At 38.6% G+C, this 26,329-nt stretch overlaps 1 protein-coding gene across 7 annotated transcripts in view; it reads left to right on the plus strand.

Moving 5' to 3' along the window:
• The first annotated feature begins 1 nt into the window (after window position 1).
• The window catches only part of UBR3 (ubiquitin protein ligase E3 component n-recognin 3), a 117,841-nt gene continuing 91,513 nt past the window's right edge, over window positions 2-26,329 (plus strand). For 6 of the 7 annotated variants that reach the window (XM_064451553.1, XM_064451554.1, XM_064451555.1 and 3 more), the window contains exons 1-6: window positions 2-792; window positions 14,896-15,035; window positions 15,440-15,598; window positions 17,292-17,435; window positions 18,038-18,087; window positions 23,226-23,292. In XM_064451553.1, the coding sequence (XP_064307623.1) occupies window positions 17-792; window positions 14,896-15,035; window positions 15,440-15,598; window positions 17,292-17,435; window positions 18,038-18,087; window positions 23,226-23,292 (1,336 nt within the window). In that variant the 5' untranslated portion in view covers window positions 2-16. The remainder of the gene's footprint in view (window positions 793-14,895; window positions 15,036-15,439; window positions 15,599-17,291; window positions 17,436-18,037; window positions 18,088-23,225; window positions 23,293-26,329) is intronic. The other variant, XM_064451558.1, reaches the window with a different exon arrangement.

The raw sequence follows: 26,329 nt of genomic DNA on the forward strand, positions 1-26,329 counted from the left end.
CTCTCCGAGGTCCGCGATGACAGGCGGCGCACCTCCTGCGCCCCCTGCCCTGACGAGGAACTTCCGGCCGGTGGGCGGCGACATTTTGTGGGGCGGTGGCGGGGCGGGCGGTCCGCGGACCTGCGCGCTGACAGGGCGGCGCGGAGGGCAGAGGAAGAGGAGGGGTAATGTCAGAGGAGGGGAGAGGCGGTGTCAGGAGGAGGGAGCAGGCGGGCGGCGGGCAGGGCGCCGGTTCTGTGGCTATCGCGAGAGGGAGGCGCCGCTGGGAGGGGAGGGAGGGCGGCGGGGGGAGCCCAAGAGCCGGGAGCCCGGCGCAGCTGTAACGGCTCCTCAGTTTCCTATCATGGCGGGGGCCGGCCCCAGCGGCCGGGATAAGCGGGCGACGGCGGCGCAGCTGAAGGCGGCGCTGGGCGGCGAGAGCGGTGCGGCGGCGGCGGGCGAGCTGCGGGCGCTGCTGGAGCGGGTGCTGTCCCCGGCGGCGGGCCCGGGCGGCGGCGGCGAGGCGGCGGCCGAGGCGCTGGAGTGGTGCCGCTGCCTGCTGTCGGGTGGGGAGCCGTGGGACAGCTTCGTACAAGCCGTGCGGGCCTACGACCCGGCCACACTGTGCGGCCTGGTGTGGACGGCCAACTTCGTGGCCTACCGGTGCCGGACGTGCGGGATCTCGCCCTGCATGAGCCTGTGTGCCGAGTGCTTCCACCAGGGCGAGCACGCCGGGCACGACTACAACATGTTCCGGAGCCAGGCGGGGGGCGCCTGCGACTGCGGCGACAGCAACGTCATGCGGGAGGCCGGGTGAGCGCTGGGCGGCCTCGGCGGGGCGGGCGGGCACCTGCCGCGGGGGCGGCCCCCGCGGGCCGAGTGGCCTCCCCGCCGGGCGGCGGAGCAGCGGCCGGGGCCCGGCCTCTGCCCGGTGCCTCCCTGCGTGCCTGCTTCCGCCCCGGCCGCCTCCCTCCCTCCGGGTCGGACCGGTCTCTGTGGAAACGGCGCCCGGGCTGGGGTGGGGGGCCGCCAGCCCCGCCTTCCCGGCCGCCAGCCCCGGCGGGGTCCGGCGAGGTGGCTTCCTTCTTTGTTGTGCGTGTGCCTGTTTTGTGGGACGCTTATGCTAATCTCGGTGCCCTTGCACAGAGTGACTGCCTTCAAGGGAGTTGATAAGGCGGAGTGCATGGGAGGCAGTACCTGTCAGCTCCCAGCCAGCTGCCTTGGCCTAGCACGGCTAGCCGCGAAGTGTGTCCAAATACTTTTGGACTTCACGTGCGCAAATACGCCGAAATAAACAGATTGAGTAAGAGGGAGCCATTTCTGTGAGCTTTCCCAGTCTGCGGTTCATGTTGCCTTCTGTTTTTCCGATTCTCAGCTCTAGAGCAAGGAATTTGTCAACTCTTGGATGGGTGCAACAGGCCAGGGTTTTGGGGAAAGTCAGGTGTCCTTTGTATTTTGTAAGCATGCAGACCTACTGGAGGCAAGGCTTAAGTACCTGGTCGGGAGAGGAGGAATGTGGTACCTCATTATACCTTCCTTTGTTCCCTTTGTATTCGATGGTAAAAGGGGAGATCAGTCAACCAGTTATTGGGTGGAGGTGACACCTAGGCAGTAAACTTCAAATTTCACAACCGAGTGTCTTTTTGGAGCTCCCTGTGTTCTGCTCATTCACCAGAGTGCTAGAGACTTCACCAGAAGACAGTCTGAAGTGCTTGAGTGAGGCTTCTCTTCTGACTAGCTTTCTAGAATAGTCTCTGTCTTGATTGTCTTGGCCTTGGTGAAGCGGCATGCTCTCAGAAGAGCCATCTCACCTCTTCCTAATAAATCCTGAGTTGTGGCAGACCCAGTAGAAAACACTAGGAACATACAGAAACACTAAAACATTTTCTTTGGTTCTTTTCATGTTTGTAACATTTACGATATATAATTCTGTATCACTTACTCTGCATCTTAAGATTCCTTCTATTTTTCCTTTTCTGCTTAGAGATTTCAGTAATTCTGCTTTTTTTTCTGTTGCTTTAAGGTTGTCCTCTTGGCTCTAATTCTTTGTGTGTGTAGTCACCATTCTCCTGCTCTAGACCTTGTGGCTTCATTCTTTGTTTCTTGTTATGCTTTTCCCCCTTTTTGTTTCTCGTACTGTCTGCCTTTGTCATTTCTTCATTCTTCCTTTTTGGTGGAATCTTTTCTTCTTGGTAGACTCCCTCCAATGAGAGAATTAAGAAATTTTTTTCTTCCTTTTGTTTTCATCTGTCTTCAGTGGTTTCAGGGGGCTGCTCCTGAAGTGATTCTTTATCAGTTCTTGTTCAACTTCTGGTGATTCTGCTTTCCTCAGTATCACTGAAGTAACAGTTCCCCTTGATCTTGAGCAGTAAGAAAAAAAATTTAATGTCGCTTCTTCCATGCTCAGTGTGGGATAGATTTAGGGCTCCTCTTAGTGGTAGCATTTTAATAGGGCACAGACAAATTGATCTGCTTTAGGTAAATATTAAAATTACTTCTGATACTGTTCCCACCTCAAAGTTTGTAGCTTTCACAATTGTCTTTTCCTATTATAAACAGTGGTGTTCTTGAATAAAGGTGGTTTAATAAAGAATAAATAAAAAAAGCTGTTAAATTTGCAGTGTAAACAGATGCAACCCTGAAGGACTAAGAATATTCTCATTTCACTGTTATATTTACGCTACTTATAACTTTTAATAGAAGAATTCGAGAGTAAATGGTCTTCGGTGTTTGAAAGTAGGTCCCTTCTAGAGGTTTGATCATTCTAGATAAAGAATTCCATAGTATCTGTTCAGAAACAACACTCTTGAGCAGTAGATTTCGTCGTCCTGCTAGACGTACAGGAGGACGCTACATGGCAGTATGTGGGGTGCCTGCACTTGACATAAGGTTGCTCTGCTTATCTAAAGAATTGATGCTATGCCAGTGAAATTAAGTGAACTAGAAACTTTGTCTGCTATGCAAAACCAAGTTAAGCTTAAACCAATGTAAAAATATTAATGTGTGCAAACACACACAGTTTTGCCTGCTGACTTGAATTGTTTCGGTGCAGCATTTTTTGATAAACTGATTTAATTTTGTGTATTCAAATCAGTTGCACAAATACAAAGGTAATGCTTTACATGTTAAAGTTAGGAGGCCTTCATGGTAGATTCAGGAAACTGGAGTGTGTCTAGCCCGATATAACCTTGGACACCACAGCCTAGGCTTCTATTAATAGCAAGGGAATCAAATGTGGAGCCTGCTTACGAACTTTATCTACCATCTGCCTGCTCAGATAAAATTTTGTGTAAATACTGTATATGAATATTTTAGTAACAGTAGTTTGTTTCTGTTGGTTCTTGTTATCTGGTCTCCATTGTCAGAGTTTTTTGATTTGATGCATCTTAAAAAATATTTCTGATGAAGTCTTAGTTAACTGATCTGCTGTAAAGGAAACTCTCCAGTTTACCATCTGGAATATGGTTTCATTTTCTTTAGGGTGGCTAATATAAATCTAGAGATGGTTTGGTCTGGGGTGTAAGGATGTATGCATTAATCTTTTATTACTAATTAAATCTATAATTAACTTTTTAGAGATAAGCGAGTGTTATTTTTTATTTCGGATGCCTTTATATAAGGAAGCTGGAATACAGCATAATAGACAGATGGTGATTTGCTTGAGGTACCTTGTGTAAGTCTCATTTGTTTTAGGAAAATCAGATTGTCACACTCTTGAACGTTTTGAGTCCCATGCAAGTTTCAGTGGTTTTGATAATTAGGTTAATTGCAGTAGGTCTGATCTACTAGAATGTAACTTAAACTTTAGAATAAATGTCCAAGTTTGTAATAGCTGCTTGTCAAAGTAATAAAAACTAGCTGTGGCAAGGCTTAATAGATTTTAAGATCCAGTAATATGTCGGTAGGTGAAAATAGTTTGTAGTCCTCTCCCATATGATATCTAGTCTTGGCCAAATTAAATTAAATTAATAAAGTTTTGAAGAAGGCAAAACCTTCAGTTGTAAAGCATTTATGGTAGATACCTGCTCATAGTTCAGCAGGTGAGTTCATCTGTTGGCGAGGGAAAACATACCTATTCAGTTGGACAGAGGGAAGTTCAGACTGGAGTATCTTTTGATTGGTACATGATCTTGTGATACAATGAAACTTGATTGTTTATAAAATAAGCTTGAAGAAAGCCGTATGCCTTGTGGTTATAGTATACCACAGAGTATAACTAGTCAGTAATCTGTTACTGATGAGTACCATCTTCTTTGTGTCCCTGTCTTGTTCTGATTCCCCTTTAAGTCTGTAGACAATAACCTGATCTACTAGAGAGCCTCTGCACTTCGGCCGTTTCATTCTCCCATGTCCTGTTTCTGAGTATGCCTCACTGTGTGTTGACTTATTTGTTAAATTAATCATGTGGGAAGCAGGTGTTTTAGTGCTGCATTACAGTACAAAGAGAATAATGTCTCCATCAAGTGTTGCATATCCTGAAAGGCAAAAAAGCCAGGTTAGAAATTTCATTAATCAGGTTTTTACATTAATGTTTGCTTTTATTTGATGGTAGTTACAGCAGCCAGTGGCTCCACTGACATAGAGCATTGCCTTCTCTTATGACTTGTATCAAAGGGTCTAAGAAATTCTCGATTTCTGCTTGCCAGTGGGCCATTGCTTTATCAGTAGGCATGTATGAAGTAAAAAAATCCCCAACAGTTATAAGAAAGGGAACTGCTATGGATTGATGTTATATGCTTGTGTGTTCAAAAGCACCTTCAGGTACCTACCTCTAAGCTTTCTGCAGTCCTTCCTCTAATGATCCATACTTACCTTTCCATTTAGTTCTGCGTCTTAGGGTGTACATCAATGTGGGTTTCATGGAGATCCTGTCTGAGCTACACACTAGATCAGACTTCTCTTCCCCCCACCTCCCCTCCCCATGTCTCTCTTGAGGACTGATGTATCTGTTAGGTCTACCTTAATTGCTTATGAAAAGGCTGGAAAATTCTCTTTGCCTCCTCTAGCTGCCAACAAGGATGAGAAATATATTCTTAGATTAGAAAATCGGCCTGCTAATTTTCTCCTGCTTTAATTTATTTAGAATTGCCTGTGTTTTTTCAGTGCATTAAAATGTTTGCACTCAGTACGTATTATTGAGTTGTTAGTTTTAGTTAAATTTAAATTTTGGGCAATAGATACCTAGTATTGATGACCTTTGCTACTATGTCCCCATATCCTTCTTTCCCTCCTTCTGACTCAACTCCTAATTTTATCCCTTTTCAGAGACACATCCTTGCAGAAATGGCCTTGCTGTGCTGTTTGGGAGCTATGAAAGAATATATTCTATTCCTTTTACTTTCTGTTGCTAAGTAAGAGTAAAGGACCTTTTCCTATTCTGGACTTGAGAAAACTGTAACAAATAAAGTGACAATAAAAAAGCAGGCTTGCTGTTGAGATAGCTATTATTAATAGTTACCTTTGCATGTTTTCTGTGCGTGTTCATCAGGCAAAGTCTCTTGTATCACCTTGGGTTGTAGTAGCTGTGCTCCGTTTAAGATCAGAAAAGTCAGATCTGCCTGCAGCTGGATTCTGGGACACACAGGTAATAATTATTTTACTGGAATTAAATAGATGATGTGGTTATTTCATGGAGTGTCTTGCAACAGCAGATCACCTGTTTAGCATACATACAGCATGTTGTTGCTTCAAGGTTGTCTCTTCCAGTGTGACTCTATGAATTGTATTCTTTAACAGTAGACAAGAAGGTTTCAGTCCTCCGGGACCTGGGCTAGGTTTGGTAATGCAACCTTGAAGAAGGAAGAGTGCTCTTTTGGACCTTACTTCAAGAAGCTGCTGAAACAGATGCTTTATCAACGGGCTGAGACCCTACCCATTGTCAAGGAGTTTAGCCTCTGAGCATTATGTAGCTACATAAAAAGGTCCTCGTGTTCAGGATTGTTGGGCTGGTACAAGTGACGTTCTGTAGAATCTCTATCAACTCCATGCGTCTTCTCGGCTTTTGAAGTCCTGTGGTCTACCAAGGACTTCTGGCTGAAGGGACTGAGGGGAAGTCTGAGCTGTACTGCCTGTTAGCTTGGCATGAGAGTCTGAGTAAACCCATGGTCATGTACTTCTGGTGGGTGCGACTCTTCAGAAGAAAAACTCCATTATCTGATCTTCCACATACAAGGTACAGGGATTAATGCTGGGATTCATACTGACCACAGCATTTCAAAGAACTACAGTTACTATGCAGTAAATAATTGATTCCCTCTGCCCTCTTCCCCCAGAAGTAAAGCTCAGTATTTTATGGAAGCTTGTGGAAGCTTAAGATTCTACAGTTTTTGCAGAATTTCATGTTAGGTCTTATCCTTGGAAAGCAAAAAAGATTTCAGATCAGTGTGTTGATTAAGTCCATCATGACATACAGTCAGCTCACAAACCTGCCTCCCTTGATTTCTCTTAAGAATGTCTCTAATTAAGACTACATCAGCCTCTCAATGAGTTGCTGCAATGTTTTCCAAATGGTTAACAGCCAAGTGATAATTTTGTATTACTGCTTTTAGAGCTGTGACATGACTAGATACTATGTACTTAATATATGCCTCAGGAATAACGTGCAGTTGTTTCAAAGGCGCCAGTAAGATACTTAAATTTATCAATATACATAACTTAAAAAATTTAGAAGCCTGAACTCTTGCTGTGTTAGTCATTGAACAAACTTAAAATAAATGATGGTTCTACCCCAAGGCTTTCGCTGATAGGGCCAGTGTGGTTTGAAGAACTGAACAGTACTCTGAAGATAGAGCTCACAAGATAAGGCTGCACTTTATCTTGCCTTGTGTGAAATTGGCTTATTTATTGTATGACTTGTCTATTGCTTTGTAATATACCTTGGTATATATTAAATTTAAGAAGAACTGGTGTTCTGGAGGTCTGTGGAGACAGTCTTGTTTAGATTTGAGCTAACCGGTGTTGATTTTCAGGTTTTTTTGCTTTGATCCCACCAACTTCTAAAGCTCCTTTTATCCCTTTTGTGAAACTTATCAGCTGTCCAGGATTCTAAGTTCGCTATGTCAGGGTGTAGTGGTATTTGTCTGGTACATATCTGATCTACATGGAGCTGTTGATAGATCTGTAGGCAATGGAATAAACGTGATTTTGGGTGTATGTTTGGGGAACACATTCCTAAAGAACTTTTCTCTCTTAGATCTTTCTTAATAATTAATATAGGTTGATTCAGCATTCAGGCCGTTCTTCATCGCTTGCAGAATATCAGGAATTTTACATTTTAAATAAATCCTGGAATGGTGTCTGACAACTATAGGTGATTTTAAATAATAGTATCCTAGGTGATGTCCTCTGTGGAGGGTTCTGGTGGTAAGCTTTGAAAATAAAGTGATCAGTTTTCTTTACATTGAAGTACTAGAGATAGCCGTTTGGGTATTACAATAACAAGGACTATATAATGAACTCTGCCTTCATTGAGGTGCATATCTCTGTTTCTTCACAGTGCCTGCTGTGATAATAGCTCTGGTATGAAACTCATGGATGCTTACCTTTCCAAGAAAACTGCAAATTACATATACACGCACCTTGTTTGTTGGAGGCCTGACTAAAGCGGTATCTTCAGCTTAAGTTGATAGTTTTTATTAAAATTCACACATCTTATTTAAATCCTGAAGAAATTAAGGCTGTTTTTACATTTGTCCCTTAGAACTTTGTCAAATTAAGTATTTGGGCCAAAATATTACATGCCATGTATTTGACCTGTTTAAATTTTCTTGGGAAAATTTTCTTAGCCAGAAAAATATTTTTGTTAACTCTATTTTGGAAACTTGATTTTTGTTCTTAAAATAGAAGATGCACTGCCTGTGTGCTTTGAGGTAGATAATTGATGGGACTCTGAAAGCAACTGGGCAGGGAGACCGTATGTGAACTAATGGTTTGGGAAGAGTGAGGGCCAAGCAAAGATGCCTCTGATGAGGGCTCAGGACCAGATATTCTATTTGCTCACCTGCTTGTCTCTCAGACCTACTTTTGAAGTCAGCTAGGAATTCGGCTTTGTGAATGCTATGTAAGGTTAAGGACTCTGAAAAAACAGATCCTAAAAATTATGAAATTAATCATCCAGAACTAGAATATGCATTGTACCTTAACTTCTCTATGTCCATAGTTTTTTTTAAAAAGATACTTTTAGACTCCATGCTGTGAAAGAATTTTGAACATCAGTATTTTTCTTGTGGGTTTTTAAATTTTAACCTTCATGAAGATTTTGTTTTAGAGTTTAAAGAGAATTCTCATCAATGCAGTGAAATACTAAATTGACTTCTCATTTATGAAGTACTGTTCCTTTTCTCATCTGAAAAGGCTGCAGTTCCTGTTGGACAAAATGGTCAGAGACCATATTTATACATGCAAATGGATGAATTAAGATAATTTAAATAACCTTAATATTGCCATTAACAGCGTGACTGAGGCCCTTTTAACTTGTAAGGGCTTTACTTTGCAATCAATGTGTTGTTTGAAAAAGCTGCACCAAAGAGAATGAGCATTATATTTGTAAGTTAGCTAGCTCCGTGTCTGTTATTGTACAACTGTATTTTAAATTGTGTATAGGTTGAGGCTTTTCCATCTAACTAGGTAAACGTAAGCTGTACTTGGATGCAATTACAGTGCCGTAATTATATTCCAGAGCATCCACCCTTCTAATAAAGACAATATTTTTGCAGCAGAAGATTGCATTACTCTTTTGTGTTGCTCTGTTTTCTATCAAAATGCTCAAATTCAACAACTTTGTGTGTCCATTCAAGCACAGGTTCAGCTTCAGCTCTACTCACTCATCCATTCCTTCTCTTTCTCACTGTATTTCTAAGGTCTTACAATTGAAACTGCCAAATCTGCTCTTTCTGATTGATAGTGGGTACTTGTATACTAATGAAACTCATTGTAGTTTTGTCTACTGTACAAGATGTTTATGTCTGAGGACTAACAGAGAATAATAGAAATGTTCTTCTGCAGAGCGTCTTTGTTTTTTTCTTTGAACTGGAGATATCGCTTCAGTGAAGGGCACTCTGTAGCACTGAGTGCCAAGGGAGTTTCTGGTGACTCACTGCCTCTCTTCCTGCTGTCCTACAAGGACTGGAATAACTTCTGAGGGTCAAATCTGTGATTTCTAGCCTCCTCATCTGGCCCGACAGCTTTGTCATGAAGGCTTAGAGCCTGGAAAGATGTCCTTTAGAGGTGTTCTGGGGTTTTTCTTCTTGAGAAGCCATTATTCTGCCATGTTTCATTGTCCTCTGTTATTGACTCTAGTGTCTCTACTTTGGAGCTTTCCTAGTTAGAAGGGTTAGACTGACATCTTCCCAGTTGGCTTTGCTTATCGTTGCAGTCCCTAATAGAAAAAATGCAAGTATTCAGTCTTGTTTCTGAACATCTCTGTAGCTTGCAGTTTTCTTGAAGGTCCGATGAACAACAGCTCTTCTGCTCTTTAAGTCAGTACCACACTGATTCACCTGCCTGTTCTGCAGGTGAAAGGAATTCAACTATTGAAATGTAATTACTAGGGTGTGGGGAAAAAACATGCAAAACCTAATTTTTAAAGCAACAGTTAGTTTATTTTTCTGCATTTCTTCAGAGTTACTATTGTGTTTGTTGGTTAGGGACAGTGGATTTACATAAAGCAAGGCTACAATTTATCAAAGTCCTTTTTCATCAGGATAATTTTCTAATCATGATTATGCAAGTTATATTTTGTTCTGAATTAAGATTTGTTTAATGTGAACTGCAAAAGCAGGAAAAAAAAGCATTTAAATACTCTTTACCAGAATCTAAAGAATGAAAAATCAGCTCACAAGAACTCTGAGAGGCTGTTGTAGCACTTAAAAAATATTTTGTATCTTGCACCTATTTTGTAGATTCAGTGTGTGTAAGAAAGACTAGTGTTTGCATGTCAGTTTTACAGTAGGGACAAAATGCATACTCTTTTTAAAGGGTATGTTGAATTCTTTCTTACAAAACTTACTCATTTTGTTTGACTACTTTATGAAACATGTGACATTGTCAATCATGTCAATCATTGTCAATCATGTGGTATACAGTATGAAATGTATGTAGTGTCTTAAATAAAAGCTCAGGTTAGATATTACATTGTTACTGAATTAAAGAATCAAGTAGAGGTTTACTTAGGGATTGATTTCCAGGAGTTTTCACTTGGGTCCTCTCACTTGGGTCCCAGATTCTTGTCCCTAAAAGCTTCTGTTGGAGTCAGGTGCTCGCAGTGCTGTAGGTACTGTAAGACTTGCGGAAATGGGATGTCTTCTCTTGACAGCTTTATGATTCAGTTTAAAATATGATTTTTAAACATGGAGAGGCACAGGACAAAATAGCAAGAGACAAGTGAGGGTAAAAATAGTCCCTCTCTGTATGCATGAACTTAGGTAAAGTTTCTGGAATGCAACTGAAACTTGAGATGCTGTGGGATGTAGTGGAAGGAGATGCTGAGCAAAGGTTCAAAAGCTGTAAAGGTGTGGTCTGGCTGGTACTGAAGACGTTTATCGGTTGCTATAATAAAGGGAATTTAAAAAATTCTCCTTTGAAGTGAAGGCTTCGCAGTGAGCTTTATCTACCTGATCTGCTGGTTGGTCAGACAGCATCCTCCTGCACTCTTGGCTTTTTGTTTTGATGTTCTCTGTGCTTTGCTCTCTGTCAGGTGAATGAGGAAAGAGATGATGGCAGGATGATTCGGGGATTTGTGTGATTTCCAAGGAGGCAGGTCTGTGAGTGCTGGTCCAGTGAAATTCTTTGGGTTTTGGTTTTTGTTTTGCTTTTGGTTTTTGGTTTGGTGACTTCTGGTGTTGGGTTTTTTATTGTGTGTTGTTTTGTTTTTTTAAGTAAATAACCTGGTACCTTAGCTTCTCAGCTGTTTAACACTGGATCAGTCAAGTGCCAGTGCTGGAACAAATAAGAAGGCTGAAGACAGAATTGTGGCAGGGTTGACCTAGCTCAACTTAAACAATTGTGAATCTGTAGCCTAAAGAAAACTAGTTATTTTACATGAAGCCACTTGTAAAATACATTTTGGGAATTCATGGCAGAATTACTAAAGATGGAAATAGTAGGAGAGAACAGAATGAATCTGGAAAGTCTAAAGTGAAGGTTGCTCAGAAGACGTTAATGCTGCTTATGTTAATAATACATGATATTCCTTACCCATGTAGATGTCGACAAGTGTTCTTCTACATCTTACAAGTAAGATATCAATACAGCATAAGAAATTTTAGGAATTATATTTCCAGTCCTGTGAACAACATTGCTCGTTAAAGCTCTGGTTTTGTTTAATTGCAAGTTAGTGTGTTATTCTCTCCTTTAGCTGAAATTAGCCTTGTCTTTTTGTGAAAAAGCAATTTCAAAGGTAGGAAACTGCACAGAAAACAAAAACCAGAATATACTTTTGAATTGGAGACAAGAATGAGGGAAAAAAGATGATGATTTTGTCTCCTTGTAGACCTGTATTTTAGGACTTCCACGTTAGACCTTCACCTTCAGTGAGATAGGGCTTGAATATCTCTGGCTAATGAATTGGCACTCTCACTGAAATACTAATATTCTTAAAACTCATTATAGTATAATAGTAAAAATATTTACAAGGAAGACTGCAGCATAAGAAATATGGAGTACTAAAGATTAAATAGGAACTACAGGATAGTTGGAAAAAGTATTTTGCAGTACTGAAATAATGAAATAAAGCTTAGATCAAGGTGATGTGTCAGTTATCTAGTCAGTCTTCCTCTCCATAGTTATTTTTATTTTTGAGCTTCCTTAGAAAAAATGTATTTCATATCTAGTTTATATCCATCTTTCATTACCCACTGTTAGAGACTCCTGCCTTCTCCAAGTGGTGGGTTTCCAAGGCTTGGTGTTACCAGGAGAGATCTGGAAAATGCTCATTTTTGTTGCCTATTAAACCCCTATTTTGATGGTCTCAGGAGCATTTTGAAATGTACATTTATGCAGACAGATGATTCTTTAACTGATGCTGTGGTGAGGAAGCTCTTTTAGCAGTATAAGGAACTGATTATGGAATAGCTTTGTCTGCTGTTTGTCCAGTGACTGACCCATTGAGGTGTTTGTCACAGGTGTCTTTTTCTGCCTGTATGAGAAGTTTCAACTTGTTTCTTCCTTGGCACAGCTTGGGGTTCTAGCTCTTCTTTAGTGCAAACAGCCGTTGCTTTAACTCTGAAGATCTTCCAAGTCATTGCCTGGCATTTTGGTCAATTTTTGTAGAAAAACCATGTAGCACTCTGTAAAGGCAATAGAGCTTTGAGTAGAACAGAGTATCAGTATTTCAGGATTGTGGACGCAGCAGCAGGAGATTGGTTCTCCATAATTCAGCATAAATAGAGTCTCATGGGTGAATATTATAAACTTGGGCTCAGGAAGATTTCTTCAGCCTGATTTGTAAATAATAAAATCTGAGCATTGGCCTTCTGGATCATTGTGGCTTAGATTAATTCTTGCCGTTGAAATTCAGTATGGCCAATAGCTCGTCCAATGGCCAGTCATATCAGTAAGGACATGTTCTGGGGTCCTTTCCATGTACACGTTTCTAGCTGTTAGTTAAGAAAAGCTACAATAATAAATGGATTTTGGACAATACTTTAATACTGCAGCCTTTGAACCATAAATATAGAATATGGTTCATCTTGTAAAATGATATTGGTGTCCTTACTTTAAGGTTTAGGACTTGGTATCTAGAAATCATTTCCTGTTTGGAACTCCTGTAATTTGTGCATGTGACAATGAAGGGACATTTCCTTACAGAATTTGGGTTCTTCCTCTTGATTTTCCAGAACGTGTATGTATATAGTAATAATAGCACAGTTCAAGTCAATAGTGCTTTCTGGGAATCTCAAGAGAAGACATGATTCATAACCTTCAGCTACAGGGTATGTTAAATTTGGGATAATTAATCCATAGGCTGATTCACAAATGGTGTGCTGGCACAGGCTTCCTGGGGAGCAGAGCTTTTCATTTTCTGTGGAAGGAAGCCTTGTGCTTGGCAGAAGCTGGGGTTCAAAATGACTTTATGTGTGAGTTTTGTTACCACGGCTCCCTTAGCTTGTGATCATAACCAGTGAAAAAATTTTTTGGCTGAATGCAGATTATATAGGGTAGGGACCAGTAAAAGGTTTTAAAACATACTGCATAGTAATTCTTTTCTTGTGTGTCTTTTAAGTCTTTATTTACTTTTGATCTCTTCTTATAAGGATAGTGGTGAAAGGGAAACAAAATACCTTTAAGATAATAAATGAGGTACCATATTGCAGCATAGATCAAGCCAGGTTTGTGATTTATGGCAGTTCAGGTTTCTGTATGTGGATGAGACAAAAATGAATGAAAGAAGTGAAAAAGTGAATGACTTTTCGTAACTTCTGTGAATGTAATTTGCAGAAGTGAATGACAAAAGTGAAAACCATCCATTTGTGCATTTATTAACAAAAAGTTGTCAGTCATCACTGAGCTCTTTGTCTGGCACTTTTTACCCCCCCCAGGGATGGATAGGCTGCATACACAAACTGCAAGTCATCTGGTTAGTAATGTCCTTGTTTATCTTTTCTTAATAAAAATCATAATTTCTAATGTGTAAGAGCAAAGGAAAAGCTCTTTACCTTTTGCCTGGTGAAGATGATAGCCGTTCTTGTGAAGATGCCATCCTAATTGTATCCTCCTTTTTGGGGTGGTGTGCTTTTCTGGGTTTTGGGTTTGGTTTTGTTTTTTTGTTTTGTTTTGTTTTAGGTAGTTGGGGTTTTTTTTGCGTGTGTGTCCTAAATGTGGATATTTGCTTTGTGGCTTTCTTCTATTTCCTTTTTCTCTTGAAGGTGATACTTCAATGGTCCTCAAAGAAGAAAGGCTTATGTTATAGAAAGTAGGAGGTTTCTTCTGGAAAATATGGCATAGCAAATATAGTGAAGACATGAATAAATTTAGAAAACAATTTTAATATTCAAAAAAAGCTGAATCCATTTCTGAGTCTTTATGTTGAGAAATTACTGGTAAAATACAGTGAATCTTTCCAGTAAGGTTTACTCTTGCATGATGTGTTTTTAGAGTCTTCATTCCTTGTTAGCTTCTTTTCTGACATGGGTAAATAACTCTTCAATGTTGGCAATTGTCCTTTCTAAAAATAGATTGGAAGCAGAAAAGTATTCGGTGGCTCTTGAGTCAGGCTCATGTTAAGTCAGTGGGAAATCATTCTGTCTGCTCTGATGGGGTTTGGCTCAACCTCATGTCATTGTGCATTAGCCAAGCCTCAACTACTACCATACAGGAATTCTCCAAAGAAATGTTTTATCTTCTTAAATGCAACAATTTGCACAATTTTTGTAGGGTGTTTCTATCATCCTTTGATAATTAAATCTTAGTTGCTATACGTTTGAAATAAATACTGATCCTGCAAACTCTTATGCTTTTGGAAGTTGTTTTTATTAATGTCAGAAGACATTTTAAAAGTCATTATCTGAATGAGGACTTGAAGAATTGGGCCAGCCTCTGACTATTTCACAGGAAGGAGAGGAACTGCTTGATATTTTCAGTTAGGCTGCTTAGAAACTGGGAGGTATGTCCTGATAAAGAAAAAGTTAGTGTTCTACTGCTTGTTCCATGGAAGAAGCTTCTAATATGTATGGGAGCAGTCTGGGATGTTAGAGATGTGAACTTTGAGAAGGGAAGAAAAATTGTCACTTTTATAATTTGCTGGACTCAGAAGCAAAATGTGTTTGAACATAGTAGTTGGCATTTCAGAATACTATTTCTGCACCACCTTTAATGTAGAAGTACCTACTCTCTGAAAAATGGGAAAAGTAATGGTTTTCTTAGCATATGTTAACTCTAGTGAGCTGTACTTGGCTAACATTTTTCTCATCTGTTTTATAGGTTTTGTAAAAGACACCGGATTAAGTCAAAATCAAATGTTCCATGTGTCCCGAAAGACTTGTTGATGATGTCAGAATTAGTTCTTCCACAGTTCATCTTTAGTCTTATTCAGCACTTAAGAGAGGGGTATAATGAGCCTGGTATGTTTTGTATTTCCATGTATCTAGTATATCTTACTGTGCTGCTCTCTCTTGCTTTGCAGTCTGTGAAGACACAGCACATGAATACATAAATGTTGTCTGTAGTTTATAGAATTGATTTTTTGTGCCTCTTTTCATAACAAAGTTACTGCCTGGCTAGGGGATTTGATTTTGTTCTCTGCTGAAGAGCTGCTTAAATATGTTTTAAGGGTTACTTAGCATTGTGTTCAGCTCATCCAGAAAATGAAATCAGGATTAATTTGAAGCTTGTACATGTGAATCTTAAAGCATTATGAATATATAAATTAATTTCTTTTGTGGTGGTCATAGCTGTTCTGCCTTGTGAAGGTCTTGGCCAAGTTACATTATGTTTACACCAAAAGTTCTTGTTATGTGGTTTTCAGCTCTTGATCTGCCATCAGAGAAGGACCTTCATAAAATCCTCCAGGTCTTGGAGCCTCATGTTTCCTTTCTAGAAGACTTGACCAAAATGGGAGGAGCAATGCGATCAGTTCTTACCCAGGTTTTGACTAGCCAACAGTTCTACAAAGATCTTAGCTCTGGTATGTTTGTTATTTCTAATAGTAAAATTTTCAAATTGTGAAGAATTTAAGGGCATAAATTTTGTTTATCACTTCAGTTTCTGCATGTTTTATTTGACTTCTCAAAACCCAGAAAAATGCATGGTTTTAAGGAATTTTTTTGTTGTCAATAGAAGGGGATGCACTTCATGAGTGACTAGAAACATTTGTTATTAAGACCTGTAAGAGCAAAGCTCTTATATTCTGTCTCCCAGACAACTGTATAAAGATACATCATTTCAAAACAGTTTTTATAATAAATCCATTCTCTTTAAAGTGAAGTGAATATGGCAGCTTCGTACTTTCAAATAAGGCATATCAAGCTATTTGAAGTGGAATAAGTCTAATTTACTCTGGGATCTGCTCTCACAGTTACTGGAGGAGACCTGAATGGCAAAAGGCCATTGTCTGTCCTGCACTTCTGTGCAAAGCCTTTTTTTTTTTTAAACAACCCCCCACCCCTAATTATTTATTCCATCCTGTACCAAATCTCAATGAATCTGAAAATGTTGGGCAGTCACTATTAACCCCAAACCACCTAGTATAAATCAACTCCACCTTATTTTCTTGTGATTAGGTGGTGTCTTTTCTGAGTACTTTGCATACTTCCCTTGCATAGATTTGGAACAAATAGTAATTACTGTAGATTTAAGTTGCCATAACTGGCTTGGGCAACAGCTAGTTGAAGAACAGGCAATCTCCAAGTCTTTATTTGAAAGGAGAAATGCTTAGGAAAGCTGCCTCAAGGACAGTTGTCTCTATTCTGTTTCCTTCCTCTTTTTATTTCCTGTTTAATAATATTTGGGAGAAATTGAATGACTTCTCTTTTCCTATATGTGATGGGTTTCCTGGAGAGAAGAGTGGAGAGGAAATGGGAAGTAAGGCATTCTTATCTGGACTCTTGGAATGGAGAATATGTGTGCCTGAGTAGGTACGGTTTCTGGGTAGGGAAAGACAGACAGACAGGGATTTTAGAGCAAAACCTGCCCTCTGACTTTGAATGCAAAAGGTGCACAGCTAAAAGGATGCTGTAATCTTTTTCATGTCTTCTTTTCCATAAACACTTGACACAATTTGCTCCTCTCAAGTTTTGAATTTTCCTTATATAACAAAAGTATTGGGTTTTTTAATTCCATTTCTTTGTGGAAAATTTTATATCCTGGGCATGTATTGTGAATTTGCTTCATCAAACAGTTGAAATGATGAAATCTTTATGAATACTTTCCATTAATTGCAGCTGACAAAACTTAAACTTTGAAAGAAAAATTCTGACGATTAGAAATTATATATGGCTTATTATCATTATTGGTTTTTGTTGGTTTACTTTTTTCCCCACTGCAAACTGTAAGTCCCTGTCCTTTCTGTCCAAAACCAACTGTTTGAAATATTGAAACAAATCCTTTTTTTGCTGTAGTGTGAATGGTGGCAGTGCTGATAAAATAGAAATTAAGTACATCATTCAGATGAAAAGACTGTGGTGGGGCAGAAAAACTGAGCAGATTGCTGTTCTTTTGGATTTCAGTTCATCAGTTGGAAAAACTTTAGCTTCTACATCTCATAATTGTACAGCATACTAAAACATTGTGGACTATTTTTTAGATTGCTTGTTCATGTACTTCGTATTCTATACCAAGTAGCTGTTGTACTTTAATGCTGTTTTACGTATGTATTCAAGGTGTTGGGGAGAATGCGTGTGCAAAGAAAAGTCATGAGAAGTACCTCATTGCTTTGAAAGGCTCTGGACTGGCATTTCCTGAGGATAAAATTGCATGTGGTATACAGGAACAAGGAGCTGGAACTAGCACGTTAGCAGTTCAAGGTTTGTGTAGAAAAATATTTTAAGAAAATATTTGATTATTGCTGGGTTTTATATAAACTGTTCTTTTAGTTATTTTTCTAAAAAAACCCAAATACTATGAAACTTAAGGAATTACCTGTTATTTAGTGCACCACCAAATTACAGGACTTATTTTAAGTCTATCAAAAAAGGTAAACATATTACCTTTTGTTGCTAATATACTAAGCATCATTTCCCAGTCATAGCACTCGTGGAATTTGAGTAGGCAAGATGAAATTGCTCGTAGTGGAATTTGTCACTGCAACTAAGTTAAGCCACCTATTCTTACAAAAGTGCTGTGGATTTTTTTTTTTGACCACTGAAGGCCATCAGCGTTTTTTTGCAATTGTTGAAAGAACATGTCTCCCTTAACTCAGTACGTTGAAGTTTTACAATGGAACGAACTTGCAAATCCCTAGTTTTGTATTGCTTGGAAATCTTATTCCAACTTTTCAGTCCACTGCTGTGCATCTTTTAAAGGAAGTTAGTGTTTCACTTCTTACTGGCTCATTAAATATCATAAAATACTCTCTTTTCAGTATAAGACTTATGAAAGGAATCTCTGAATTTTTTTATTTCAAAAGGTTTAGCAGGTGCTACGGCAACATCAGGACAAGGGGATTCTTCAGATGAGGTGAGACTGTTTTTAAAGACTCTAATGAACTGCAACGGAGTATTAAATGGAGAGAATGCTTGCAGCCAAATCCTACAAACATTAACTCTTCTATCTACAACATATTCTCTCTATTTTAATAATCAGAAATAATGGAGATGTAAAGATCTCATGCCTATGATTTACCAAGGACGTCTTGAAAAATCCTTACTTTTGCTAATACTATTTCAGTTTAATTTATGTATGTAATGTAGAAGAAACTTGTGTGGGTAGGTCAGAAGTCACTATCAAGCAAATTGGGCTTGATTAAAGTAAACTTAAAGCATGTGATGCTGTGAATGGTGTTAGCAGTTTTTGGTACTTGAGAACTCAGCTGAACTGGTGATAGCAGCAGTGAGAATTTCTCTGTAGATAAATTCCCGTATGTGGACTTGACCTTACTTTCCACATACACTGAGTAGGAGTAAAAAGGAGGGAATCTCCTAGACTGAGCTGTAATAAACAAGAAGAATTCAATGAGGAAAGTTAAATTTTGGTAGAGTTACTTTATCAATTTATTCTCATTCTTTTGCCCTACTGTTTAAAACCTAATTTCAACTAGTAAGCCTTAGCAGTCATTCTGGTAGGGTAGCATAACAAACTTTAAATAATACGAAGTGTAGTTTTTCCTAGGATTTTTGCTTACATTTAATTCTATGTGAACAAATATTGAAGTAAAAACAATTGTTCTATATGTCTAAAACAGGTGTATGACATGTTTGCCTCTGTCACAAGCACAGCAGCATCTGTTACACTTTCAGCAGTGCTATTTATAATTTGGCATTTTTCAAAGTATTCCTTGTTGTTTTTTCACCATCACTTGACAAACAAACAGACAACTGTGATAGATTGCTGACAGTATCACTTTTAAGGCACATGAAAGAAGGTGGCAATTCAAGTTAATGTTAATAACCTCAAGTAGTATTTTCAAATAAACTTAAGATGGCTCAGCATGCTTCTTTCTGTTTTACCCCTATAAGTGATGAGGAGAGGGGAGGGAATAAATTGAGGTGGTTAAGAGTCTGAAGAGATTTTGGATATAGCAAATATTTCTTTTGGGAATGAAGTCCCAAGAGGGAGGTAGAGACAGATGTATTTTACGCAGAGGAATTTTTTATCAGGAAAAGATATTTTTTTTTTCAAGAAAAAGATACTTTTTTGAGTAAAAAGGGGAGGAATAATACGTCAACTGCATTATAGCTTGCTAGTTAAAAATACCTGTTTTTTAGAGACCTTTTCCTTTCTCATCTCCAGGGTATAAAGATTCATGTAGGGTTTTTATTATGTTACTGCAGGTGTGATTTTTCTAAATTGAAATTCTGCATATACTTACATACCTATAATCAATTTTAATATGGTAATTACATTTAGATAGATTGTAAAAAAGCACAAGACCTGATTTTGAAATCTGTATTTAGAAAATATTTAAAAAGAACAAGGAAGTAACATGCAGATAAAACAATAAGCACTCAAAATATAAATGTTTTAGTATATACTTTCACTTCTGAATTTTCCTTTCATAGCTTAATAGAACCACATTGATACAGTATGGGATGCAACCAATAATAATGCCAAAAGTTCCTTGATATTTTTTTTGCTTAAAACAAAAAAACCCTCATTTAGTGGCATTTCTGAAGAAAGTTAATTTCTTATTTTATAATATTTTTTAAAATTATGATCTGCTTGACAAATATCAATCACTGAAAAGAAAGTCCATTGCTTTCATCCAAAAGCCAAAACAGAACAAGGCAGGAAGATGGCTGAAGTGCTTATTAGAAAAATGATGTTACTGGAGAAATGAGGAAAAAGTTACCTTGTTTTATGACTTCTCCTCTCCTCTGCCCTCCCCCATAAGTTACAAAGGGCATTTACAGCTTTTTTTAATGCCACATTATACTCCTAGAGCAGAGTAAAACTGTGTTCTAATTAAGAAATGTCGCAAGAGTACACTTTTAACTGGATTTTCTTCCTCTGGTACTTAAGATGAATCTAGAAAGGTTAATGTGCTTTCCTACAAGTAAGTTTTAAAGGTAGCATTGTTTTACAGATGAAAGGCTAGACTATAAAATTTACATAGGCTACAAATTAGATTCTGCAGGGAACTAAATAGCTTGATAAGTTTTGCATAGTTCAGTATTTAGTTTCACTTCTATGACGGTAGATGTTTCTAAGCTAAAAATTAATCTGAAGGATGGATGTATCCTGAGATATGTGTCATTGTTGGTTTTGTTCCCCTCCAGCCCTGAAACAGTACAGGCTCACTTGTGCTTTATTTCTCAAATGGTTTGTGTTCCATCCTGTGGTATTGTGGAGAGAGCTCACCATTAGTTTACTTTTTAGCTTTTCTTCCTCATGTTTTCCGTTGTGCAAAGGTGGAAAACAGGCCTTCTCTAAACCTGTCCTCCTATTTAAGAAGTTTTTATGTTCTGAGGAATCAGATAAAACCCAGTCCGTGAATACTTTTACCACACTGAATGAAAAAACCTTTTTGTATTGGATATCTCTATTTGGCTGCCCTTGTAGTTTATTGAGCACTGAATGCCTTATTACTCAGTTATATAGTTATTGACTCCAATTGCTGTTTAATGTTATAATAGAAAAATCTATGTATGCTGTCTAACACTCAATAAAGTTTATTAGCTGAATTTACAACACGTGTCACACCTTAGGCATACTGCTAAATATTCTATTACGTAAAGCTACATAGATCTCTGCTCTTAGCCAGGTATATTTACACAGCATTATCCAATAGGTAAAAATAAGGTCTTCTATATTTGCTTACTCATTCTCTTAGTCTTTATTCCTGGGCTTGGCAGACACCATGTGACCTAGCGCTCACTGTCTCAAGGCTGTTAAAAGTCCTTGTCGTGGTTTAACCCCAGCCAGCAACTGAGCACCACACAGCCGCTTGTTCATCTGCCCCCACCCCTGGTGCGAAGTGGGAGAGAATCAGAAGGGTAAAAGTGAGAAAACTCGTGGGTTGAGGTAAAGCAAAAGCCACGCACGGAAGCAAAGCAAAACAAGGAATTAATTCACTGCTTCCCATTGGCAGGCAGGTGTTCAGCCATCTCCGGGAAAGCAGGGCTCCATGATGTGTAACGGTTACTTGGGAAGAAAAATGCCATCACTCTGAACATGACCTGCTCCCTTCCTCCTTCTTCCCCCAGCTGTATATGCTGAGCATGATGTCATATGGTATGGAATATCCCCTGAGTCAGTTTGGGTCAACTGTCCCGGCTGTGTCCCTTTTCAGCTTCTTGTGCACCCCCAGCCTACTCGGTGGTGGGAGAATCAGAAAAGTCCTTGACTCTATGTAAGCACTGCTCAGCAGTAATGAAAACATCCCTGTGTTATCAACAGTGTTTCCAGCACAAATCCAAAACATAGCCCCATAGTAGCTACTGTGAAGAAAATTAACTCTAAAATCAAAAGCAGCATATTCCTGCACTTGACATTACAATGTAATCCTACCTTATTGAAGCAGTGGAAACCAGCTGTCTAACATTATTGAGGAAGAGAAAGTTCTCAAGAAAGCATTTCTTACAAGTCACTCAATTTTTCTTCTTTTTATTGAAATAACTTCAAAAGTTGCCATGAAGACCGCTACATGTTTAAATTTTCCTCATGCTTTAGAGGGGGAAATCTATTTAGTTTGCCTGAGCAGTGGTGTTGGAGACTAGAATCGAACACATTAATCACAATTTGCATATCCAAATACATTGTTTTCTGGTTAAGGCCCCTCTAGCAACTCTCTGGATTAACTGAGACTGCTGAAGAGGTCTTGAGACCTCCAGCTATCAACTTCCTAGCTACAGGAATTTAGATTCCTTTTCTTGAGAGCAGGAGACATAAATTGCAGAGTCCTGCAGTTCATAGTAATATCTCAGCAGGTCTGATTTGTGCTTTAGAGTACTTGATCCTTCTGATGGGAGGATGGGCAGTGGCAACATCCTGAGAACTGACTGGCTCCCAATTGAAGTACAGAAGTAGCATGTGTTCACAAAGACCACAGGAAACTAAGAGTTCAAATGTGTGCCCATCTTAAAATGAATTTTCAGATGGAGGTACTGGAAGGGTAGGAAAATTCAAGACCTTTCATTAATACAATTCTTTCGATCAGTCCTTGGATATAGAATGTGAATAAACTTTCTACCCAAGAAAGGACAGTAACTTCTTGAGTATTGGGTTCTTCATCATTCCAGTGATGTTTGGAAGTAAAATACAGCATTTACTTAGGAAAGAAGGACATGATTACTTATTTTTAACAGTAGATATCTGCATTAATTAACTCTCATTTTATTAGATCCAGTAGAAGTCTGTCTTTATTTCCACAGTTTCATTAGGACTACCATTGTTAGAAAAGATCCATGTAGCGTTTAATATAGTCCTGTAATGTCACATTCTTTTTTAACACCCAGTGTTAGGTTTTGTAAAGTGATGGTGATGATGTTTTTAACTTGCATTGCATTTTGGAACCTTTGCTGTTTTGTTTGCAGAGTGCCTTGAAAGCTTCAGATGACAAGTGCTTGTGTAAAGTGTTTCCATTATTCTGCAGGGAGCAAGCAATTGGAATTCAGCAATTAGAATTGGTCTCTTAAAGGTGTCAAGAATACTTTATCCTCGCATCAAAACTTTATATTGATTAGAAAATGTCTAGCTGATTGTCTGTGTTGCCAACTTTAATAGCCAATATGTTGGCTGATATTTTTTTTAAGAAACATAAAAACCCAAACCCTACAGATGAATAAGGTGAAACCTTGGATATGCAACAGTTAGAAATTTTGTAGTGTTAAATATTTTTGTAGCAATCAGTTTCAGAAATCAAAGCAAGTAACTTTACAAAATTAATTAAATAGATGAAGATGTCTGAACTTGCAGTTGATAATGTTGCCTGCAGGGCAAAAAAGGCAATTTAAAACATTGTGGTTTTTTCTAATGAGTTGCACGGAGTCCATGGTTCCTGTAAACAGTAAAAGTATTTTTCTGGTAAAAGAGTATATTCAGGGCTTTTCTGTTTTAGCTTGATAGTTAAACCAGAATTTTGAGAGCATACCATCTCTTGGCAATAAAATTCTAAATATACAATTATCAATTTTTTGATAATTCTTCCCCTCCCCCAGGAGGACCAGGATGGTAGCCAAGGTGTGGGCAAGCGCAAGAGGGTGAAACTAAGCAGCACCACCAAAGGTATTTATGAAGTACTGATCTCAGTTTATCATATTTGCTTTATGTCTATCTTAAAAATTATCTAAGGGTATTAATTCACTTCCCAAGCACTGTAGTGCTGTATGTGACAGGTATTAAACATGGCAAAGTCTAAGAAACAATAGCAAGTGAAATTGTAGTAATTGGCAACTTCGATTTCCCTTCTGTGAGTACCACTGTCTGGGACTCTGTTTAACCAGTCATTTTGTCATCTTCATGTCATAAGCTGACCTCTAAAAATTCATTCCATTTTCACTGTAGGGCTGGCAAGGTTGCAATACAGCTTAGAAAGCATGTTTTTGATGTATTTGTTCTTAACAATTCTTTTCATTATGCCACTGTGCAACAGGATTGTGTTCTGAGCCAGGCAAGAATGGTTCTCTCTGGTTCTGATTCGTCTTTCTGTACTGTTCTAGTAATGTTTAAGAAAAAATACTTGAATTAAGTCTCATTCGAAACTACTCCATTACTTTCCTAGATTTAAGTTAGTCCTCTGTGCAATTTCTAGTCCAACATGAGCAGCACTCACATTGAGATCAGTGCAAATTTTAATTCAAGAATGAACATAGGCTAGAGACAAAGTAGCCCCATCCTGTACTTGTCCTTGACATGTTTTTGTGCTAAAGAGTGTTTAAATAATAGTATTTAAACTTTTTATTAAGTAAAGAACACCTTTTTTTTTGTGGTCTTTTTTTGTGTTGTTTTTTTTTTTTTTAATATGAGTACAAGGAAACTTACATAGGAAGCACAAAGAAATTGCAAGCCCTGAGAAAACATTTGGGTGAAAAACTGTGATGAAAGTTGGAATAAAATTTCTGGAAAGGCTTTGGAGTGAAGACTTGGAACTTGAATTTGAAATGCAGGGGTTCGTGAAGTCAGTTATGAGGTATGAAGGTGTGAGGAGTATTGGGAAAGTAAGATTGCTTGTTTCTAGTGGTTTCAGATTAAAGGAAAAAGATGAGAAAGCTGGAAAAGCAGAGAACTGAATGTTTTGGTAACAGCGGTGTGAAGAGTTGATCTTAGAAATGGTGCGTGAAAGATATTGGTAGAGAATAATAGTGTGGAAGAGGTGGTAGTTTTGGAGAAATGCAGGAAACTTACAGACATCCAAGGAAGACTCTCTTACTTGAATTTTAGAGGCTGCTAGCTTGTCTAAAAGGTAAGTTGAGTCTCAAGAAAATTCTGCTTTTCTGATGCATAATAACTGATTATGGGAAATAGGCAGGGAGGAAGCTCAGGTTGAGAAGCTGCCAGATCTGAAAACCAGTATCAGTAGTGGCATTTCAGGAAAAGTGATGCTTTAATTCAACATTTCATCTCCCCCCAGGGTTGTAGTCTTCCCCCTCTGAGGCATCCCAACATGGACTGTGCTCATGATGTTGATAGCTCCTAATATCAGCCCCAGAGGAGGGAGTCTGCCAATGGGGGAAGGGTAAGTATCTGTTTTTATTAAATATTGAATAGTTTTCTGAAGTTTTCAGTATTCATATTTTATGTCCAATAGGGTATAAAATAAGAGTATGAAAAGAAAATTTTAGAAAACTGAGTATTGAATAAAAACAGATTTACCTTTTCCGTATAAGCAGACTCCCTGCCCCATCCTAGGTCTTTAGTGAGTGGTACTGTCTTCATAGATAGTTATTTATATACTGGGGATATCTTGGAATGCTAAGACTTATATTCCAGAGAGATGTTTACAGCAGTTTATGGGGTCTTTTGTGGCAGTAGGAAAGAATAAAAGGTTTCTTTGAAGAAAACACAGGTTTTATGCTGAGGTTCACTGATACAGGTATGGGACTGAATATTGAAAGAATTTTTATTTTTACTGTTTTAAGACCTACATCCTGCATCCATCTGAAATATCTGATGTTTAAGACAATTTTAAACCCACAGGCACTATGTATTTTTTTTTTATTCTTTGTTGAAAGAAATTTAAAATTACATCGTACTTTTCACAAGAGTGGGAACATTAGTTCCAGTGTTCTTGACAAATTTTCCAAGTTGGGTAAGAGCATTCTGCCTACTTAAATTCTGTAGCAGGTATAACTGGATATATATTCTTCTGTGCCTGCCTGAAACTGCTGTATAAGGAATTTGATATGTACTGTGACACATGTCAGAGAAAGCTGCACATCAGTGACAGATAAGATGTTGTGTCAATTGTCTTCAAGCCTGGTGTTCTCACTTGGGCATTTGGCGTGTACCTAAACCTGTGCTGTCTGTTCTGTGGACAGAGGGCTTCAGTCTGCATGGCTACCAAGCTTTCATGGGCAGTAAAATCACATACGCAATTTTTTAACAAGAGACGAGGAAGAAAACATAAATGATCATCGTATGTTTGCTGCAGTAGGTGATGTGTAATGCTTTAAAAATATTTTAATATTAAAATATCTTTCATGACTCTGTGAAGGTAATTTTTTGTTTCAGCACTCGTAGAATGTATTGAATAAAACATATTCTTGTCTTTGTGTGGCTTGCTAAAGTCTTGAGGAGATCCCTAAAATTTATTTGTTATTTCTAATGATCTTTTGCAATTCCTAAGATGTTTTGGGCTTATTTGTCACTTGGCTAGGGAACTCTGACCCTTAGTAATGGTGGAAGATGGAGGTAATTCCTGCTTAGGAAAAGCACAAATGGCTATCTTGCATAGGAATAGGCATAAAGCTATCCAGTGTAGACCCTAAAGCTGTAATACTTCAGTGAAGAGGCAAGTCTTCAAGGCCAAAAGATGTTCAGCTTAAGTGTTTTTGAATCTGTGCTGATGGGAGTACCTCATACAGTCCCACTAGAATATGGGGTTGGGGAATTATACCTCAGGTCCAGCTGATTTCTAGGTATAATGCAGCATTATTATTATTTTCTTTAGTCCTTATATGTTACAGGAGTAAATAATGCCTGTTGTAGTTTTAAATCCTAAATAATCAACCTCCTGAAGAATGATGATAAAGAGTCTTTATATTTTAGTGATTTTTTAAAATGGCCTTAATATGATTTATGTTCTGTCAAGCCATAGCTTCAT

This window comes from Phalacrocorax carbo, chromosome 5, assembly GCF_963921805.1.
Source record: "Phalacrocorax carbo chromosome 5, bPhaCar2.1, whole genome shotgun sequence".
Lineage (NCBI taxonomy): Eukaryota > Metazoa > Chordata > Aves > Suliformes > Phalacrocoracidae > Phalacrocorax > Phalacrocorax carbo.